Source organism: Mauremys reevesii, linkage group 1, assembly GCF_016161935.1.
Source record: "Mauremys reevesii isolate NIE-2019 linkage group 1, ASM1616193v1, whole genome shotgun sequence".
Classification (NCBI taxonomy): domain Eukaryota; kingdom Metazoa; phylum Chordata; order Testudines; family Geoemydidae; genus Mauremys; species Mauremys reevesii.
In genome coordinates, this window is record NC_052623.1 from 223,727,989 (window position 1) to 223,744,058 (window position 16,070).

General features: G+C 47.8%; 1 protein-coding gene across 1 annotated transcript in view; it reads left to right on the forward strand.

Annotated features, from left to right (window-relative positions):
* The window catches only part of LOC120371759 (scavenger receptor cysteine-rich type 1 protein M130-like), a 201,596-nt gene that overhangs the window by 168,185 nt on the left and 17,341 nt on the right, over positions 1-16,070 (forward strand). Inside the window, exons 5-6 of the mRNA XM_039488003.1 lie at positions 9,098-9,269; positions 13,964-14,071. Of these exons, the coding sequence (XP_039343937.1) occupies positions 9,098-9,269; positions 13,964-14,071 (280 nt within the window). The remainder of the gene's footprint in view (positions 1-9,097; positions 9,270-13,963; positions 14,072-16,070) is intronic.

Sequence of the window (16,070 nt, forward strand, 5' to 3'; positions counted from 1 at the left end):
ACATGAATTACATTTACCCAGGCTTGCACTTGAGACTAAGCACAATATAGATTTTGCTAACCACTCCCTTCTTTGTTCAACCTCATTCTCTTTTGGAGCATGACTCTTGTCTCATGAACTCAGCTGGTCTAGCTGCAGTTACACCTTTTTCACACAGGCAACAATCTCTTCAGAGGTGGTGAGTTGGTGTAATTCACTAGTAGTGATGTGAAAGGATCACTTTACACCATCTTTACATGAGTGCAACTGCCTAAACACAGCGCTATGGAGATCTGAGCCCTCTGTGTGCACATAGCCCTGCAGTCACTGCTAGAGTTAAACATTTCTCACACTGGTGACCTATTTATTGTCACTGGTGCTCTATGAGTCTCACCCAAGACAGGAGGCCATTGTTCATTCACTGCAATGAAGGCCAGACTCTCCTTACTGCCTGTGCACAGACAGCTCCACATGTCAGAGACTGTGGAGTTAAGTTAAAATTCACTGACAAAAAACTTCATTAACACAGAGTGCATGTTGCCCAGAGGTATCTCTTGCCCTGTTAGGACATCGAGTTGGGCCAAAATCAAACCCCTGAAAAGCAGGCAATAGAGAGTTATGGTAAATGCCAAGGCAGCCTTAACTCTGCCCCTGGAGCTGGAACTAGCTGGGAATTGTTTGCATATGATCCAGCTGCAGTCCCTGTGTTAGGTGTAGCTGTACTGAATGGTGGAGGCATGAGTGGGAGCACTTTGGCAGAGCTGTGACTGTGATATGAGAATGTCTGGGTCTAAGTCCCTCCCTCTCATTTGATCAAAGGGAAGAGGTGCCTGTCAGTGGTGGAGCACAGCTATCTTCTTGCCATGGGGATTGCAGCAGTGATGTGGGAGATGGAAGCAGTCCAGGTGTTTAATGATGATGAAAGGACAGTGTTAGCTGGAATCCTGTGAGTGCGGGTGAAGGGGTTGTGAGAAGGGGCAAAGGGGTTGTAAAATGTAACTAGTGTGGGGTTGTTTCTGACTGGTGAGAAGGTTCAGTGTTTGTAGGCTGCTGGCCACTGAGGACCCTCCTCTATGACTGTTAAATGTTTTCATTTTCTTGTGCGCAGATGCTCCAGTGCCAGGCCTTTCCTTTCCCTTGGAATGGTTACCATTTTACAGTTTGTTTTCTGAATGTGGGTCAGTGTCATGAAGGGTCTCAGCCCAGCTGTGGGACCCATGGCCGGGGTAAAGGCTTATGTGGGAGGAATCTCTGATCCAGCCAGGAGTTTGCCTGCTCTGCAGGGTGGAAGGTTTCTTGTTGATGCAGTCGTTCGTCAAGGCAGTAGTGATGCTGGCGCTGTCAGCCCCACAGGGCCCTTGGGCAAGGGCTGCCAGTTGTCACTTTTGGGGGAAAATATTTGGGAAACTTAGTCATGGTCATAGAAACATTTAATGAAAATCATCGAATTAGTGAATTTGCCTGTTTGCAAATAATATGTCTGGTCATTTATAACCATTAACTTCTGTTCAAAAAATTGTATATAAATTTATACTGGGTTGCCAAAGAGGCTGATGGGAGTTCGGTGCCCAATTTGCTTTGACTTTCAATGAAACTTTGGCTCTTAAGTGCGCAAGGGCCAGGTTTTAAAAGATATTTAGTTGTCTATAAATGCAGATAGATGCTTAGTGGGATTTTCAAATGTGCCTGGTGCTGAACTCCCAGGAGATTTGGGAAGTCCAAGTAGGTGCCTGTTTGCACACCTGGGTGCCTGAATGTCCTTTAAAATCTGGCCCTGAGTCACATTTGAAAAATGACACGTAGGCTCCTAAGTCACTGAGGCACATCTGAAATTTTTACCCTTAGACTAAAATCCAGACCCAGGCACCCAGCCAGAGTAGTTTGGGTGATGCACAGGGGGGCAGGGAGTTTATGGAGCCCCTTTCCCACCCTGATACGGTGACCAGGAAATGGGTTGATCGTCCCAACTCTCTGATACCCTGTAGATCTGGTGTAGCATAGAGGGTCAGCCAAAAGCATATCTCAGCCTTACCTGGCACAAAAATATTGTATTATGGAGGAATTTCCTGTGACTCCATAGTTAACGTTACAATTATTGACCCATTGCAAGTTTTATTTGTAACTCTTCCCAACCTGAAGCAAATACTCACCAGCAACCGCACACCATACAACATAAACACTAACCCAGGAACCTATCCTTGCAACAAAGCCCGATGCCAGCTCTGTCCACATATCCATTCAAGTGACACCATCATAGGACCTAATCACATCAGACACGCCATCAGGGGCTCATACACCTGCACATCTACCAACGTGATATATGTCATCATGTGCCAGCAATGCCCCTCTGCCATGTACATTGGCCAAACCGGACAGTCTCTACGCAAAAGAATAAATGGACACAAATCTGACATCAGGAATCATAACATTCAAAAACCAGTGGGAGAACACTTCAACCTCTCTAACCACTCAGTGACAGACTTGAAGGTGGCAATTTTGCAACAAAAAAACTTCAAAAACAGACTCCAAAGAGAAACTGCTGAACTTGAATTAATATGCAAACTAGATACTATTAACTGTGGCTTAAACAAAGACTGGGAATGGTTGGGTCATTACACCAATTGAATCTATTTCCCTATGTTAAGTTCTCCTCACACCTTCTATGGGCCATCTTAATTATCACTTCAAAAAGTTTTTTTCCTCCTGCTAAGGATAGCTCAGCTCAATTGATTAGACTCTGCCTGTTGGTATGCATACTTCCACCTTTTCATGTTCTCTGTATGTATAAATATCCCCTGTCTGTGTGTTCCATTCTATGCATCCAAAGAAGTGAGCTGTAGCTCACGAAAGCTCATGCTTAAATAAATTTGTTAGTCTTTAAGGTGCCACAAGTACTCCTGTTTTTTTTGCGGATACAGACTAACACGGCTGCTACTCTGAAACCTGTCTTCTCTTTTTGACAATTAGTAGGAGTAATAAATTCTTATGCAAATGGCACAAGGTAGAGTAGAATATTTTCCTTTAGAATTTCAAAAGTTTTAGCAGCTCCCCTGGCAATGGGAGCTAAAGGTAAGTGTTTAATCGTTAACCCTCTCTGGATTGTGAGTGTTTCTATACAAAATCTCAACATCCTCTTAACATGGGGAAGGTGAAGGGGGGTGATATGCCATTTCCTAGCATTGTTACAAACTAAAGATGATGGGAAGGACTTTATAAAAATGAGCTTTGTTGCCAGGACTTTGAAATTCTGCAGGAAACAGACCGGCCCTCGCAGATGTAAATTTTCTAGTAAGAACAGAAACAGCCTAGACTCCACTAGTTGTGCATTCACTGTGCCATTTGTGTTGAGTTCCCTCCACCAACAGTCTGTGCACAGTATCCTCTGTGTTTTTGGCCCTCACCTCAGGACCTGAGGGGAAGAAAGATTTCCCTCCCCTAAGGCCTTTCTGAGACTGGGCTCAGCTAGCCCTGTCCCCCTCTCGCTTTCCCCACCAGGGGCATCCTTCCTGTGCGTCTTTATCAGATTCAGGCTGATGGGATACTTGGCTCTTTATCCACCCAGCTGTGAGCCTTCTTAGCTAATTACTTCAATCAGCTTTCTTTGGGAATTATTTGCCCATCAGTTAGTCAACTGATGTCTAAGAGATCAGTGTGACGCTGTCTGGAGTGGCTCGTGTCTGTGAGTGCCTCCTCAGGGCAGACTGTCAGAAAACAGGGCAGACACTGCAAACTGGTGGTGTGTTCTATAATTAGATTTCACCAGGTCAGTATCAAATGTGAACTCCTGGATTCCTAGGCGCCAACTCTGTGCAAAAAATTAGCGGGTGCTCAGCACCCACCAGCAGTCATGCTCCCCCCACCCAGCGCCTCCTGCCTGTCAGTGGCTCCGCCAATCAACTCTTCCCTCTCCCTCCCTGTGCCTCCCAATCACCCCGATCAGCTGTTCTGTGGCGTCCAGGAGGCACTGAGAGGGAGGGGGAGGAGCAGGAATGGGGTGCGCTCGGAGGAATGATAGAAAGAGACGGGGCATTTGGGAAGGGGTGGGGTGGGGATGGGACTGGGGGCGGAGCGGGAGTTGAGCAGCCCCCGGGACAATTTGGAAGCCAGCACCTGTGCCTGGATTACTATAACAGTCTTACTATGGAGTCAACAGACAGTGCCCTTAGACCGGTGGTGGGCAACTTGCTGCCTGCAGGCAGCACATGGCCCATCAGAGTAATCAGTTGCTGGGCCGCCACAGAGTTTGTTTACATATGCACAGCCACCCACAGCTCCCAGTGGCCAAAGTCTATAATTCAAAATTGTAGCAGAGATGTTGTCATCTTCCAGTTTCCCAAAAGTCTCTCAGGGCCTGAATAACTCTGGGGAGCTCCATCTTTTCGTTCACTTATTCCACCCTGTTAGAATTCAGACAGTCCAGAGATGAAGGATCTTTCCCTGAATCCAGACTTACAGCTTCTTCTCACGGAAAACAAACTGACATGGTCATTACCCACACAGACTCTTCCTTGGTTGACAGAGAGTGAGGAATGCATTTAGAGTGTTTGCCTCCAGTCATCACACACAATGACCACTTGCTTTGAAATTAGCACTTTTCTGTGAAAGTTCTTCATTTGCTTTCCACAAGGCTTCTTTCTTGATTGATGGGTTATTTAGTTACACGGCTATACATGGTGTAAATGTTTGCTATTACATTATAATGAGATACAGATAAGTGAGAACAATGCAAATAACATCCTGTTAGTTTTCTTGAAGATTAAACACTGTTATACATTTACACATTTAATAATCACATTGACCAATATTAATACACATGTGAATTAGCCAGGCCGTGCATTTGTAAGCATTCAGTGAGACCTGGGGCTTTGGCATGAGCTGGCACCTGGTCTGCCAGCATCACAATCCGAGTGCAGGCTCATCTGTTCACCCCCAGCACTCTGTCCCAGGGAGACTGTCTTCTCCTATTGGGCCCAGGCAGTGCAGAAAGGAAACCACCTGAATTGAATGTTGAAGAGACAAGAATCAGACCGGGATGAGAGGAGGAGAGTAGATTGGGACAAGATGCCTGTGGAATGGCCGGGGGACAGATGGACATTCCGAGACTGGATACTGGTGGGAAGCGAGAAACTGGGACTGGGAGAGAAAGGGGGAGATGAGAACTGGCTGGGCAAGGAGACTGGGTCTGGAAGGAGGGAGGGGGAAGAGACTATTACTGGCTAGGCAGGGTGAACAGAACAAGAGTTGGGGGACAGAGACTGCGACTTGCTGAGCAAGGAGGCTGGGAGCTGGGGGAGACTGGGACTGACTGGACGAGGAGTCTGGGACTGGGAACCAATGGGGTGGAACTGGGGGTGGGTGAGGAGAGACTGACCAGATAAGGAGCCAGTATGTGGGGAGAGTCTAAAACTAACTGGGTGACGAGACTGGAATAAGCAGCCAGGGTGGGGTGGGGGAGACTGAGAGCAGATCTACATGAACATTTAGTTTGTCGCAAGCTGGGCTGTAAATCTCCCCTGCACTGTCCTGCCAGGCACCAAGTGTCCATGAGGACCGTGCTGCCTCGCACTAACAGTTCCCTAGTGTGCTTTGATTTACGCCCGTTTCACAGCACTAGGGAAATGTTAGTGCGCAGCAGCAGGGTCCACACAGACACTCAATGTGCAGCAGACTAGTGTGGGGTAAATTTACACCCCAGTAATTTACATCCTGCTCTATCTGCTGGATATCTAGGCAGAGGAGGTGTGTTCATGTAAATACAGTTTGCTCCTGAAGTGTTTCCCATTCCCAGCTAGCTGTCAGGGGAGAACTCATTCAGACTGTGCTTCTTTCTGCAATTTCCTAATATTGTTACAAAATAAAAAGGTGGGTTCGGCAGGAACTTTACAAAAATGAGCTTCATTGTCAGGACTTTGAAACTCTGCAGAAAACAGATCGACCTTTGCCAATGTAAATTCCCTAACCTGGTAATAACAACTGCAATGCCTTGTGCTGCACACCTAGCAAGTGCACAGCAGAGAGTCCCTCTCCTCTGAGCCTCACCAGGAGGAGGGAGCTGCACAAGAACCAAGGGGTATCAGAGCAAAAGTCCCTTCTGTGCAACTTTCTATAAAACTGCGCATGCATCTCAGCTGGAGCAACATGTTTGCAGTGGGAATAAAGTTTGAGTTTGTAACAGGGCGCTTGAAGGGCCGGGCTGCCTAGTGGTTGGTGCCCCTGACCTCCAGCCCCTTGTTTTCAAGGTCAATTTGCCTCAGTCTTTTAGGCAGTGGGGTAGGGAAACCCAGGCCCTCGCTCTCTACCAGGTCCCAGCCCAGGGTCCTGCCTGCATCTATCCCTGAATAGGGGAGGCCTCCCAGCAGGGAGTCTAAATCCACTTCTCCGGGCTACTTCCTACCACTGTCCCTTTTGTTTGGGGCATGGCCCCTCTAGTACCGTTTGCTGGATGGCTTGTACCCCATAGCGCCCTCTCGTGGATCTTGGGTGCCCTCTCGTCCCAGCCTCCTTCAGGTGGGGCAGCCGTAAGTTTGGTGAGACTGAACCCCACAATGTCTCTGGGCTTTAGGGACCCAGTTACCTCAGTTGCTGGAGGCTCCTAGTCTCCTACACAGTCCCCCTTGGCTGGGGAGACAGCGCTTATTCCCTGGTGGCTGCATCAGCTGGCAGGCTAGTGACCTTTCCCCTCAGGTAGGGAGGCGGATCACTCCTGCCTCTTCGCCAGTCAGCCCTTAACTGAGCCAGGCTCTCTCCTTTTCTCACCCCCAGGCCTGGCATTGGCTGCAGGTACAGCGGGGTGGGGCTCCTTTAACCCCTGCCGTGCTGGCAGGGTAGTTCCACATGCCTGTGCTGAAGGTTGGAGAGGAGGCTGAGTCTTTACTTGGCCCTTATAATTATGTCCATTCTTGTCACTAATCCCCGTTTTCCCTTGGTAGAGGTGCAGGGCCAGCTCCTAGGGCCAAACCCAGGGTTCCTTACTCAGGCAGGCAGCTATTGCCTGTAATGTGAGTTTGCTTTGTACAGACTGAGTTAGAAGCAGGATAAAGAACTCAGGATTGGGCTCATTCAGAATTATTCCTGAAATAACCAGCCAGTCATCTACAAACTGCCCTGTGCACTAGATATCACTGAGAACAAACACATACAGGAGCTGTGATGTTTCTGCACCAAGTGATTTTTGAGAGATGCTATCCTGACAGAATACTAGAAAACTTTCCAAAAAGTGACAGTCGTCTTCTTATATGCAGTGTTATTGTAGCCATGTTAGTCCCAGGATATGAGAGAAACAAGGTGGGTGAGGTAATATCTTTTATTGGACGCATTTCTGTTGGAGAGAGACAAACTTTTGATCTTACACAGAAGAGCTGTGCAAGCTCAGAAGTTTGTCTCTTTCACCAACAAGAGTTGATCCAATAAAAGATATTACCTCCTCAACTTTGACTGTCTCAACCCCTTGTCGTCCAGATTTCACTTCTCATTTCTGGTTGGATTCATACCAAACTTCGCCAAAACTTTCTCCTCTGCCAAAGTTCCTGCCTCTGTCAGTGCACAGGCTGGATGGTGCCCAGGGACTGAATCAGGGATGCACAGTGAAAGAGGCTTTTGTCTGTAGGCCCCAGACTCATTGTTTGCAGCAGCAGCATAGCCATCATCAGTGAGCCCTCCATTCGAGGATGATTTCTACCACAGATTTACATATGGGTCCTGAGACGACTCAGGAGTCCAATCCTGGAACCATAGCTCTGCCTGTAGTAGGTACAGAAGTTTCTTGATGGGTCAGCTGGCTGCTGGGAGAAAGTTCTTTTTCTTTTCTTCCTTCTCTCTCTCTTTTCAACTTAGAGGACAAGGCACTTCTCCTCAAAGCAGGCCACTGCCTGGTGGAGAATGAAGCGTCATTGAGATCGGTTGGTAGCTTGCTCCTCCCAGCTTGTGATATCCACATGAGTTTTCTTGAGATATGTTTTCAGTGATCTTTGTAGTGTTTCCTCTGACTACCATGGGATCTCTGACCATGGATGAGCTGAGAGTAGAGGGCTTGTTTTGGGAGGTGAGAATCTGACATCTGCACACAATGTCCAGCCCAGAGGAGTTGGTGAGTGCGGATCATTGCTTCAATGCTGGTGACATTAGCTTCGATGAGGATGCTGGTGTTAGTGCAGCGATCTTCTCACTTGGTGCAAAGGATCTTCCAGAAACATCGTTGGTGGTACCTCTCCAGACTCTTGAGGTGCTGTTGATCACCCAGGTTTCACATCTATAAAGGAGTGTTGGAATAACAATTGTCTCATAGACCTGAATCTTGGTGTCCTCCCATAGGTCACAGTCTGTGAAAACACTCCAGAGCAGTTTTCCAAAGGAAGCACTTGCGCAATAGATCCTGTGCTGGATCTCACTGTCAATTTTTGTATTTTGAGAACATTGGCTACTGAGGTAACAGAAGTCCTCAACTCTCTCCATGATGGTGATTTCTGGTTGGTCATGTGCAAGGCCTGAAGCAGGCTGATGGAGCCCTTTAGTTTTCTTGATATTGAGTGAGAGTCATAGGCTTCGGTAAGCTTGTGCAAAAAAATCCAGTGAGAACTGAAGATCATTCTCAGTGTGCGTGACGATGACACAGTCATCAGCGTACTGAAGATCAGTAATGGACACCCTTCTATTACTTTAGAGGACTTTAGACTTTGAGCAGAAAGGTCAAAGATTAATAAGCTGCCCATCCATTCTGTATTGAATGTCAACTCCACTGGGGAGGCGGTCTTTAACGAGGACCAAAATGACTGCTAAACACATGGAGAACAGGGTTGTGGCAATAACGCATCCTTGCTTCACTCCAGTTTTGATGACAAAAGGATCCATCTACAGGCCATTACAGAGAACAGTGGAAGTCATGAAGGCAATGTACAGGTCATGATTTTGCTTCCGAGACTTTTCCTGGATTTGGTGGGCAACAAAGATCATGTTAGTTGTCCTGCAGGATAGTCTGAAACCACACTGAGATTCCGGCAATATTTCCTCAGCAAGGGGAAGTAATAGTTTTAAGAAGATACAGGCGAGAATTTTCCCTACTGTAGATATCAAGGCAATGCCACGATAATTTCCACACTCCGATTTATCTCCTTTATTAAAGATGGAAACAATGTTGGCATTTCTCAAGTCTTCTGGGATCTTCTCATGATACCAAATTTGAAGAACAATGCTGCTCCCAACAGCATAGCTCTGAGGATCATTGCAGCACACAAGCCCCTTCACCGCAACAAGGTGACGGTCCCTGAAGACAGGTTGCAGCAGTGGCAAGATGTGTAACCAATAAAATTATGCTGAAATTATGCTCCTGGCTGCTATGGGCTGGCGAGGCATCAGGCACTAGAACTGTGATGAGGGAGACTGTTTCCACCCATTGGGCCCAGGCAGTGTGGGGAGGAAGTTACCTGAATTGAACACAGATCAGGGTGAGAGGGGAAAGTAGATGAGAATAAGGATGCAGCGGGGATATTCTGAGCCTAGAGAAATTGGGACTGGGGGAGAAAGTGGGAGATGGGGACTGGCTGGGCAAGGAGACTGGGACTGGAAGGAGGGGGAAAGAGACTAGGACTGGCTAGGCAGGGTGATTAGGACAGGGAGTGGGTGAGATTGTGACTTGCTGAGACAGGATATTGGGATCTGGGGGAGACAGGGACTGACTGGGTGAGGAGTCTGGGACTGGGAACCAGTGGGGAGGAACTGGAGGCAGGTGAGGAAAAACAGATCAGATCAGGAACCAGGGTGTCAGGGGAGTCTAAGACTAACTGGGGGACGAGACTGGAATAAGCAGCCAGGGTGGGGTGGGGGAGACTGAGAGCGGATCTACATTCACATTTAGTGTGTGGCAAGCTGGGGTGTAAATCTACCCTGCACTGGCCAGTCAGGCACCAAGTACTAATGTGGACTGTGCTGCCATTCTCCGAGGCCTTGTCTACACTACCGCTTAAGTTGATGTAAATTATGCCACTCAGGGGTGTGACTCTCCCCCCCCGGAGCGTAAGTTAAATCGATTTAAAACACTCTCTCATCGATATAATGCGTCTTCAGCAGATGTGCTAAATCAGCACCACTGCATCGATGCACTGGCACTGATACAGCGCGGGAGGGGAGACAAGCCCTAACAGTTCCCTAGGGAACAGATCTAGTCCAGTTTCAAAGCACTAGGGGAATGTTAGTGCGCAGCAGCAGGTTCCACACAGACACTCACTGTGCAGCAGGCTAGTGCGGGTTAAATTTTGCCACAAACTAAGTGTTCATGTAGAGAAGCCTTGAGATTGGATGAGGCATGCAGGGAGGGAAATTGGGGGTTGGTGCAGACAGGGCAACCCGGCACAAGGGTGGGAGTGAGAAACAGATCAGACAAGGGCCCAGGAGGGGAGGGGCAGCACGGAGAACACGGAGGGAAACTGGGACTTGGCTGGGGAAGCCAGAGGTGAATTCTAGGACTGGCTTGGCAAGGAGACTGGGTCTGAGGGTGAGAAGCTTGAGGAGTGGAGACTGGAACTAGGTAGACAAGGTGAATGGGGGTATATCTACACTACGGGATTATTCTGATTTTACATAAACTGGTTTTGTAACACAGATTGTATAAAGTCGAGTTCACGCGGCCACACTAAACACATTAATTCGGTGGTGTGCGTCCATGTACAGAGGCTAGCGTCGATTTCTGGAGTGTTGCACTGTGGGTAGCTATCCTGTATCTATCCCATAGTTCCTGCAGTCTCCCCCGCCCATTGGAATTCTGGGTTGAGACCCCAGTGCATGATGGTGCAAAAACAGTGTCAAGGGTGATTCTGGGTAAATGTCGTCACTCATTCATTCCTCCGTGAAAGCAACGGCAGACAATCATTTAGCGCCCTTTTTCCCTGGATTGCCCTGGCTGACGCCATAGCATGGCAACCATGGAGCCTGTTTTGCCTTTTGTCATGGTCACCGTATGTGTACTGGATGCCGCTGACAGAGGCGGTACTGCAGTGCTACAGAGCAGCATTCATTTGCCTTTGCAAAATAGCAGAGACGGTTATCAGTTGTTCTGTACTGTCTGCCATGTCATTGTAAATTGGCGATGAGATAACGGTTATCAGTCGTTCTGTACCGTCTGCTGCTGTCATGGGTGCTCCTGGCTGAGGTCGGCCGGGGGCGCAAAGACAAAAATGAGAATGACTCCCTGGGTCATTCCCTCCTTTATGTTGTATCTAAAAATAGAGTCAGTCCTGCCTAGAATATGGGGCAAGTATGCTAGAGAACCAGTGTACCAGAGAGCACAGCTGCTCCGTGTCAGATCCCGCAGAAATGATGAGCTGCATGCCATTCTAGGGGGTGCCCCTGCAACAACCCCACCCATTGCTTCCCTGCTCCCCCAACCCTCCTGGGCTACTGTTGCAGTGCCCCCCCATTTGTGTGATGAAGTAATAAAGAATGCAGGAATAAGAAACACTGACTTGTTAAGTATCAGAAGGGTAGCCGTGTTAGTCTGGATCTGTAAAAGCAGCAAAGAGTCCTGTGGCACCTTATAGACTAACAGACGTTTTGCAGCATGAGCTTTCGTGGGTGAACTTGCATCCGAAGAAGTGGGTATTCACTCACGAAAGCTCATGCTGCAAAACGTCTGTTAGTCTATAAGGTGCCACAGGACTCTTTGCTGCTTTTACTGACTTGTTAGTGAGATAAATTGAGGGGGAGGCAGCCTCCAGCTGCTATGATAGTCCAGGCAGTACAGAATCTTTTCTTTAGACATGGGGGGGGGGGCTGATGGAGCTCAGCCCCCAGTTGCTATGATGAAGACGGTTACCAGCCATTCTGTACCATCTACCTGGAATGACCGGGAGTAATTCCTATTTTTACCCAGGTGCCCCCGGCCGACCTCACCTGAGGCCAGCCGGGAGCACTCACGGGCTGATGATGACGATGGATAGCAGTCATATTGTACCGTCTGCCACCGGGGAGGGGAGTGGAGAGGATGCTGCTGTTCACTGCCGCAGCATCGCGTCTACCAGCAGCATTCAGTAGACATAGAGTGACATTGGAAAAAGTCAATAAATGATTTTTTTCCCTTTTCTTTCATGGGAGGGGAGGGGAGGGTAAATTGACGAGCTATATCCTGAACCACCCCAGACAATGTGTTTGACCCTACAGGCATTGGGAGCTCAGCCAAGAATGCTAATGCTTTCCGGAGACTGCGGGGACTGTGGGATATCTGGAGTCCTCAGTACCCCCTCCCTCCCTCCACGAGCATCCATTTGATTCTTTGGCTTTCCGTTATGCTTGTCACGCAGCACTGCGCTGAGTCCCTGCTGTGGCCTCTGTCTGGAGATTTTTTCAAATGCTTTGGCATTTCGTCTTCTGTAACGGAGCTGTGATAGAACAGATTTGCCTCCCCATACAGCAATCAGATCCAGTATCTCCCATACGGTCCATGCTGGAGCTCTTTTTGGATTTGGGACTGCATCGCCACCCGTTCTGATCAGAGCTCCACGCTGGGCAAACAGGAAATGAAATTCAAAAGTTCGCGGGGCTTTTCCTGTCTACCTGGCCAGTGCATCCGAGTTCAGATTGCTGTCCAGAGCGGTCACAATGGTGCACTGTGGGATACCACCCGGAGGCCAATACCGTCGATTTGCTGCCACACTAACCCTAATCTGATATGTTAATACTGATTTCAGCGCTACTCCTCTCGTAGGGGAGGAGTACAGAAACTGGTTTAAAGAGCTCTTTATATCGATATAAAGGGCCTCGTTGTGTGGACGGGTGCATCGTTAAATCAGTTTAACTCTGCTAAAATCGGTTTAAACGCGTAGTGTAGACCAGGTCTGGGACTGGAATGTAGAGCAAGGGCTGGGGAAGAGACAGGACTGGTTGGAGGGGAGGGGTCTGAAGGAGGAACAGGGGAAGAAGGGTCTGTGACTGCTAGAACACACACCTCTCCAGAGCCTGGAATGGAACTCAGTATCCCTGAGTTTTGCCATTCCCCTGCTTTCAGCAAATATCTGTCAAACCCTCCAGCCAAATCTTCTGATCCCCTTCTAGTGCTGGTCCACAAAGAGGATGACAACCTACTACTGCTGTCAGTTACTCCATTAGCTTCAGTGGCAGAGGTTTGTGTGGTGTATCTAAAGGCTGAAAAGCTGCTGATGACCCACGGAGGTGTCAACATGATTCCACATTCTGGAACCTCTATTTTTTCAGTTTGCTTTTTTTTAAAATGTAGGAAATTATGCACAAAGCTTTACTTTTAAGGAACATTAAGTTTGCAAAGTTGCGCCATAAAAAAATAAGGAAATGGCAGAATTAAAGTGTCTTTGCAACTCTATTTGGCCCATCTTTACATATGCATTAAGATTCAGCCTTTCATTACATGATAACTTGCTATTTTCTCCACAGGACCCCTGCTTCATGCAGCACACGGAATTGACAGTGCTCTGAATCAGGGCTGTGGAGTGAAGGAGGCGGTTGTCTGTAGGATCCCTGTCTCATTTGTTGCAGGAATTGTGAGGTGTGCAGTGTATGAGGCAGGGGATTGCAGAAAGAGAAAGGAGAGTCTCTTGTTAAGGCAGTTGCATGCTGCCCTGGGGAATTGGATTCTATCCCTGCCTCTGCCACAGAGTTCCTATGTGATGCTTGGCAAGTCACTTACACCAGATGTTTCACAGGTGGTCACTAATTGTGTGTTCCTCATTTTATGGTGTGTGTTCCTTGAGACTGTGAGTGTTTGATTTGCAGAAGTGCTGAGCACTCACAGCTCTAAACTGAAGTCAGTGGGAGCTGTGCTGCACAAGCCTAAGTACTCTCAAAAGCCAGGACTTGGGTATCTCAAGTTGAGCACCTAAAATCAGTGGATGCTTTTGATAATTTTGGCCACAGTGTCTCTGGGCTTCAGTTCTCCATGTGTAAAATGGAGATAACAACACTGCCCTACCTCCCAGGTGTTGTCAGGTGTTGGCTGTGTGTGTTTTCTCTCTGTGTGTGTTTTCAGCTTTGCGCAGATAGCTGATGCAGCAGGCCTCAATCACACTGCCCAAGAAGACCACAGACTTGGTTCAGTGGTGAAGGCGCTCGTCAGGTTTATTGCTGACAAAGCACGGTACTAGCTCCCCGGATCCATGTCTACAGTTACACTGGCACCTCTATGCCTCTTACAATGAACTTGGCTCAGTGAGTGGTGAGACTTTCCACCCCCACCTCCCCACTCCGAGGCCAGAAGACTCCCTCTGCGACTTGTCTTTTATACTCTGATAGAAACCAGTTATGTCTTGCCCCTCAGATGTGGTTAATTACCACCCTTTACCTGGTACATTCTGGTTGGATCAAAACATCTCTATCCATCACCTTGTCATCCTGACCTTACCATTAGGAGGGGTTAGTGTGTCCCTGTATCATCATTGGGAAGTGTGTTTACACCATAACCCTGTATCAGGGTGCTCTGGTATTATCCTTCTGGAATGTGTTTATGCACGTGTCAATGCCTAGCACTTCTCATGAGTGTCTGTGTTTTTCAACACCAACCACGCTTTTTCCAGGTTCATGTTCTGGACAATGAACCTGCAGCCATAGTCACAAAGGGACTAATGAAGGTTTCACAGGCAGGTACAAGTCTGGCGTTCTGAATGTTTGAGTGCTTCTCTTTGAAACCTTAAATTTATTTTTGATTCATAGCTTTATAGATTTTAGGGCCAGAAGGGAGCATTAGATCTAGTCTGACCTCCTGGGTAACAAAGATTAAAGAATTTAAACCAATTACTTCTGTACTTCCTCTGAACTTGTGTCTGGCTAAAGCATATCTTCCAGAAAGGCATCCAATTTTGTTCTGAATACTTCAGGAGGTAGAGAATCTTCTGCTTACCTTGGTAGTTTGTTCCAATGTTTCATCAGTATTATGTCTGCCTTACCTCTAATAGGAACTTATCTGGCTTTAACTTCCATCCATTGGTTCTTGTTATGTCTTCCCCACTAGATTAAGAAGGCCTTTAATATGCAGCATTTTGTCCATGGGAAGGTATTTATACACTGAAATCAAGGCACATCTAGGTCATCTTTTTGACAAGCTAAACAGATTGACCTCCTTAAATCTCTCACTACAGGGCACATTTTCAAGCCCTGGAATCATTATTGTGGATCTTCTCTGTGCCCTTTCCAATTTTTTAACATCCTTCTTACAATGTGGATGCTAAAAGCAGATGCAGTATTTGTCTCCCCAGTGCTGCACACACAGGAAAAATCAACATCCTACTAGAGCTGGTTGGAAATTATTTGGCAAACAAGAGTTTAAATGGAAAATGCCAGTTTGTTGAATTCAGTATTTGTCATGAAAATGAATCAGGTTCAAAGAACTTTCTCGAAACCATAAGCAGGGTCTGGTGGAAATGTCCATGGTTCCCTGCCAGGTTCCTGGTTGCTTCTGTTAGTCCTGCCATGCAGCTTGTCCCAGGGCTGGGTACCCCAGTCTTCTAGGATCTGCAGCTCTGAGGCAGCCCCACCATATAGATTGCCTCAGAATTGGAGACCCTGGGCTTTCTAGGGTCTGTATGTCCAGGGCAGCCCTGCCAATGCTTTCAGGCTCTTTGCCGAGGGATAGGAAGCCCTGGGAGCCCCAGCTCTAACCAAGGCTCAGCTCCGGGGTCTACATCAGGGATTCTGGAAGTCCTGGGATGGGTTCCGTGTCCCAGGGTCTGTCGCTCTGGGGCAGCCCTGCCTTGCAGAATGCCCTGGACTGGGCTATTTGCCTATTTAGGCTGCCAGCTGGCCAAGGAGTCTGGGAGCCCGGGGGTCTCCGGTCCAGGGCAGGCCACATGATGAGGCTGCCCCAGAGCCCCAGCAGTAGCTGTGAGAAATTGACATGATTGTCCTGATACTAACAGTGGTGAAACTGACAAGGATGTCAGTGTCACTCCACATCTGTAGGGGTTCCTGGGAGCAAATTTCATGTTGGATACACCATGGGCTGGAGTTTCCAAAACAAAATTTTAGCTGGATTTCCAATTCACAGGACATTTTAAAATCGTGAAATTTCCTGTACACTGGAAATCCTGCGTTTCAGCCAGCTGCACTCATTGCTCCCCTCTTTATACATCCAGGGATCACCT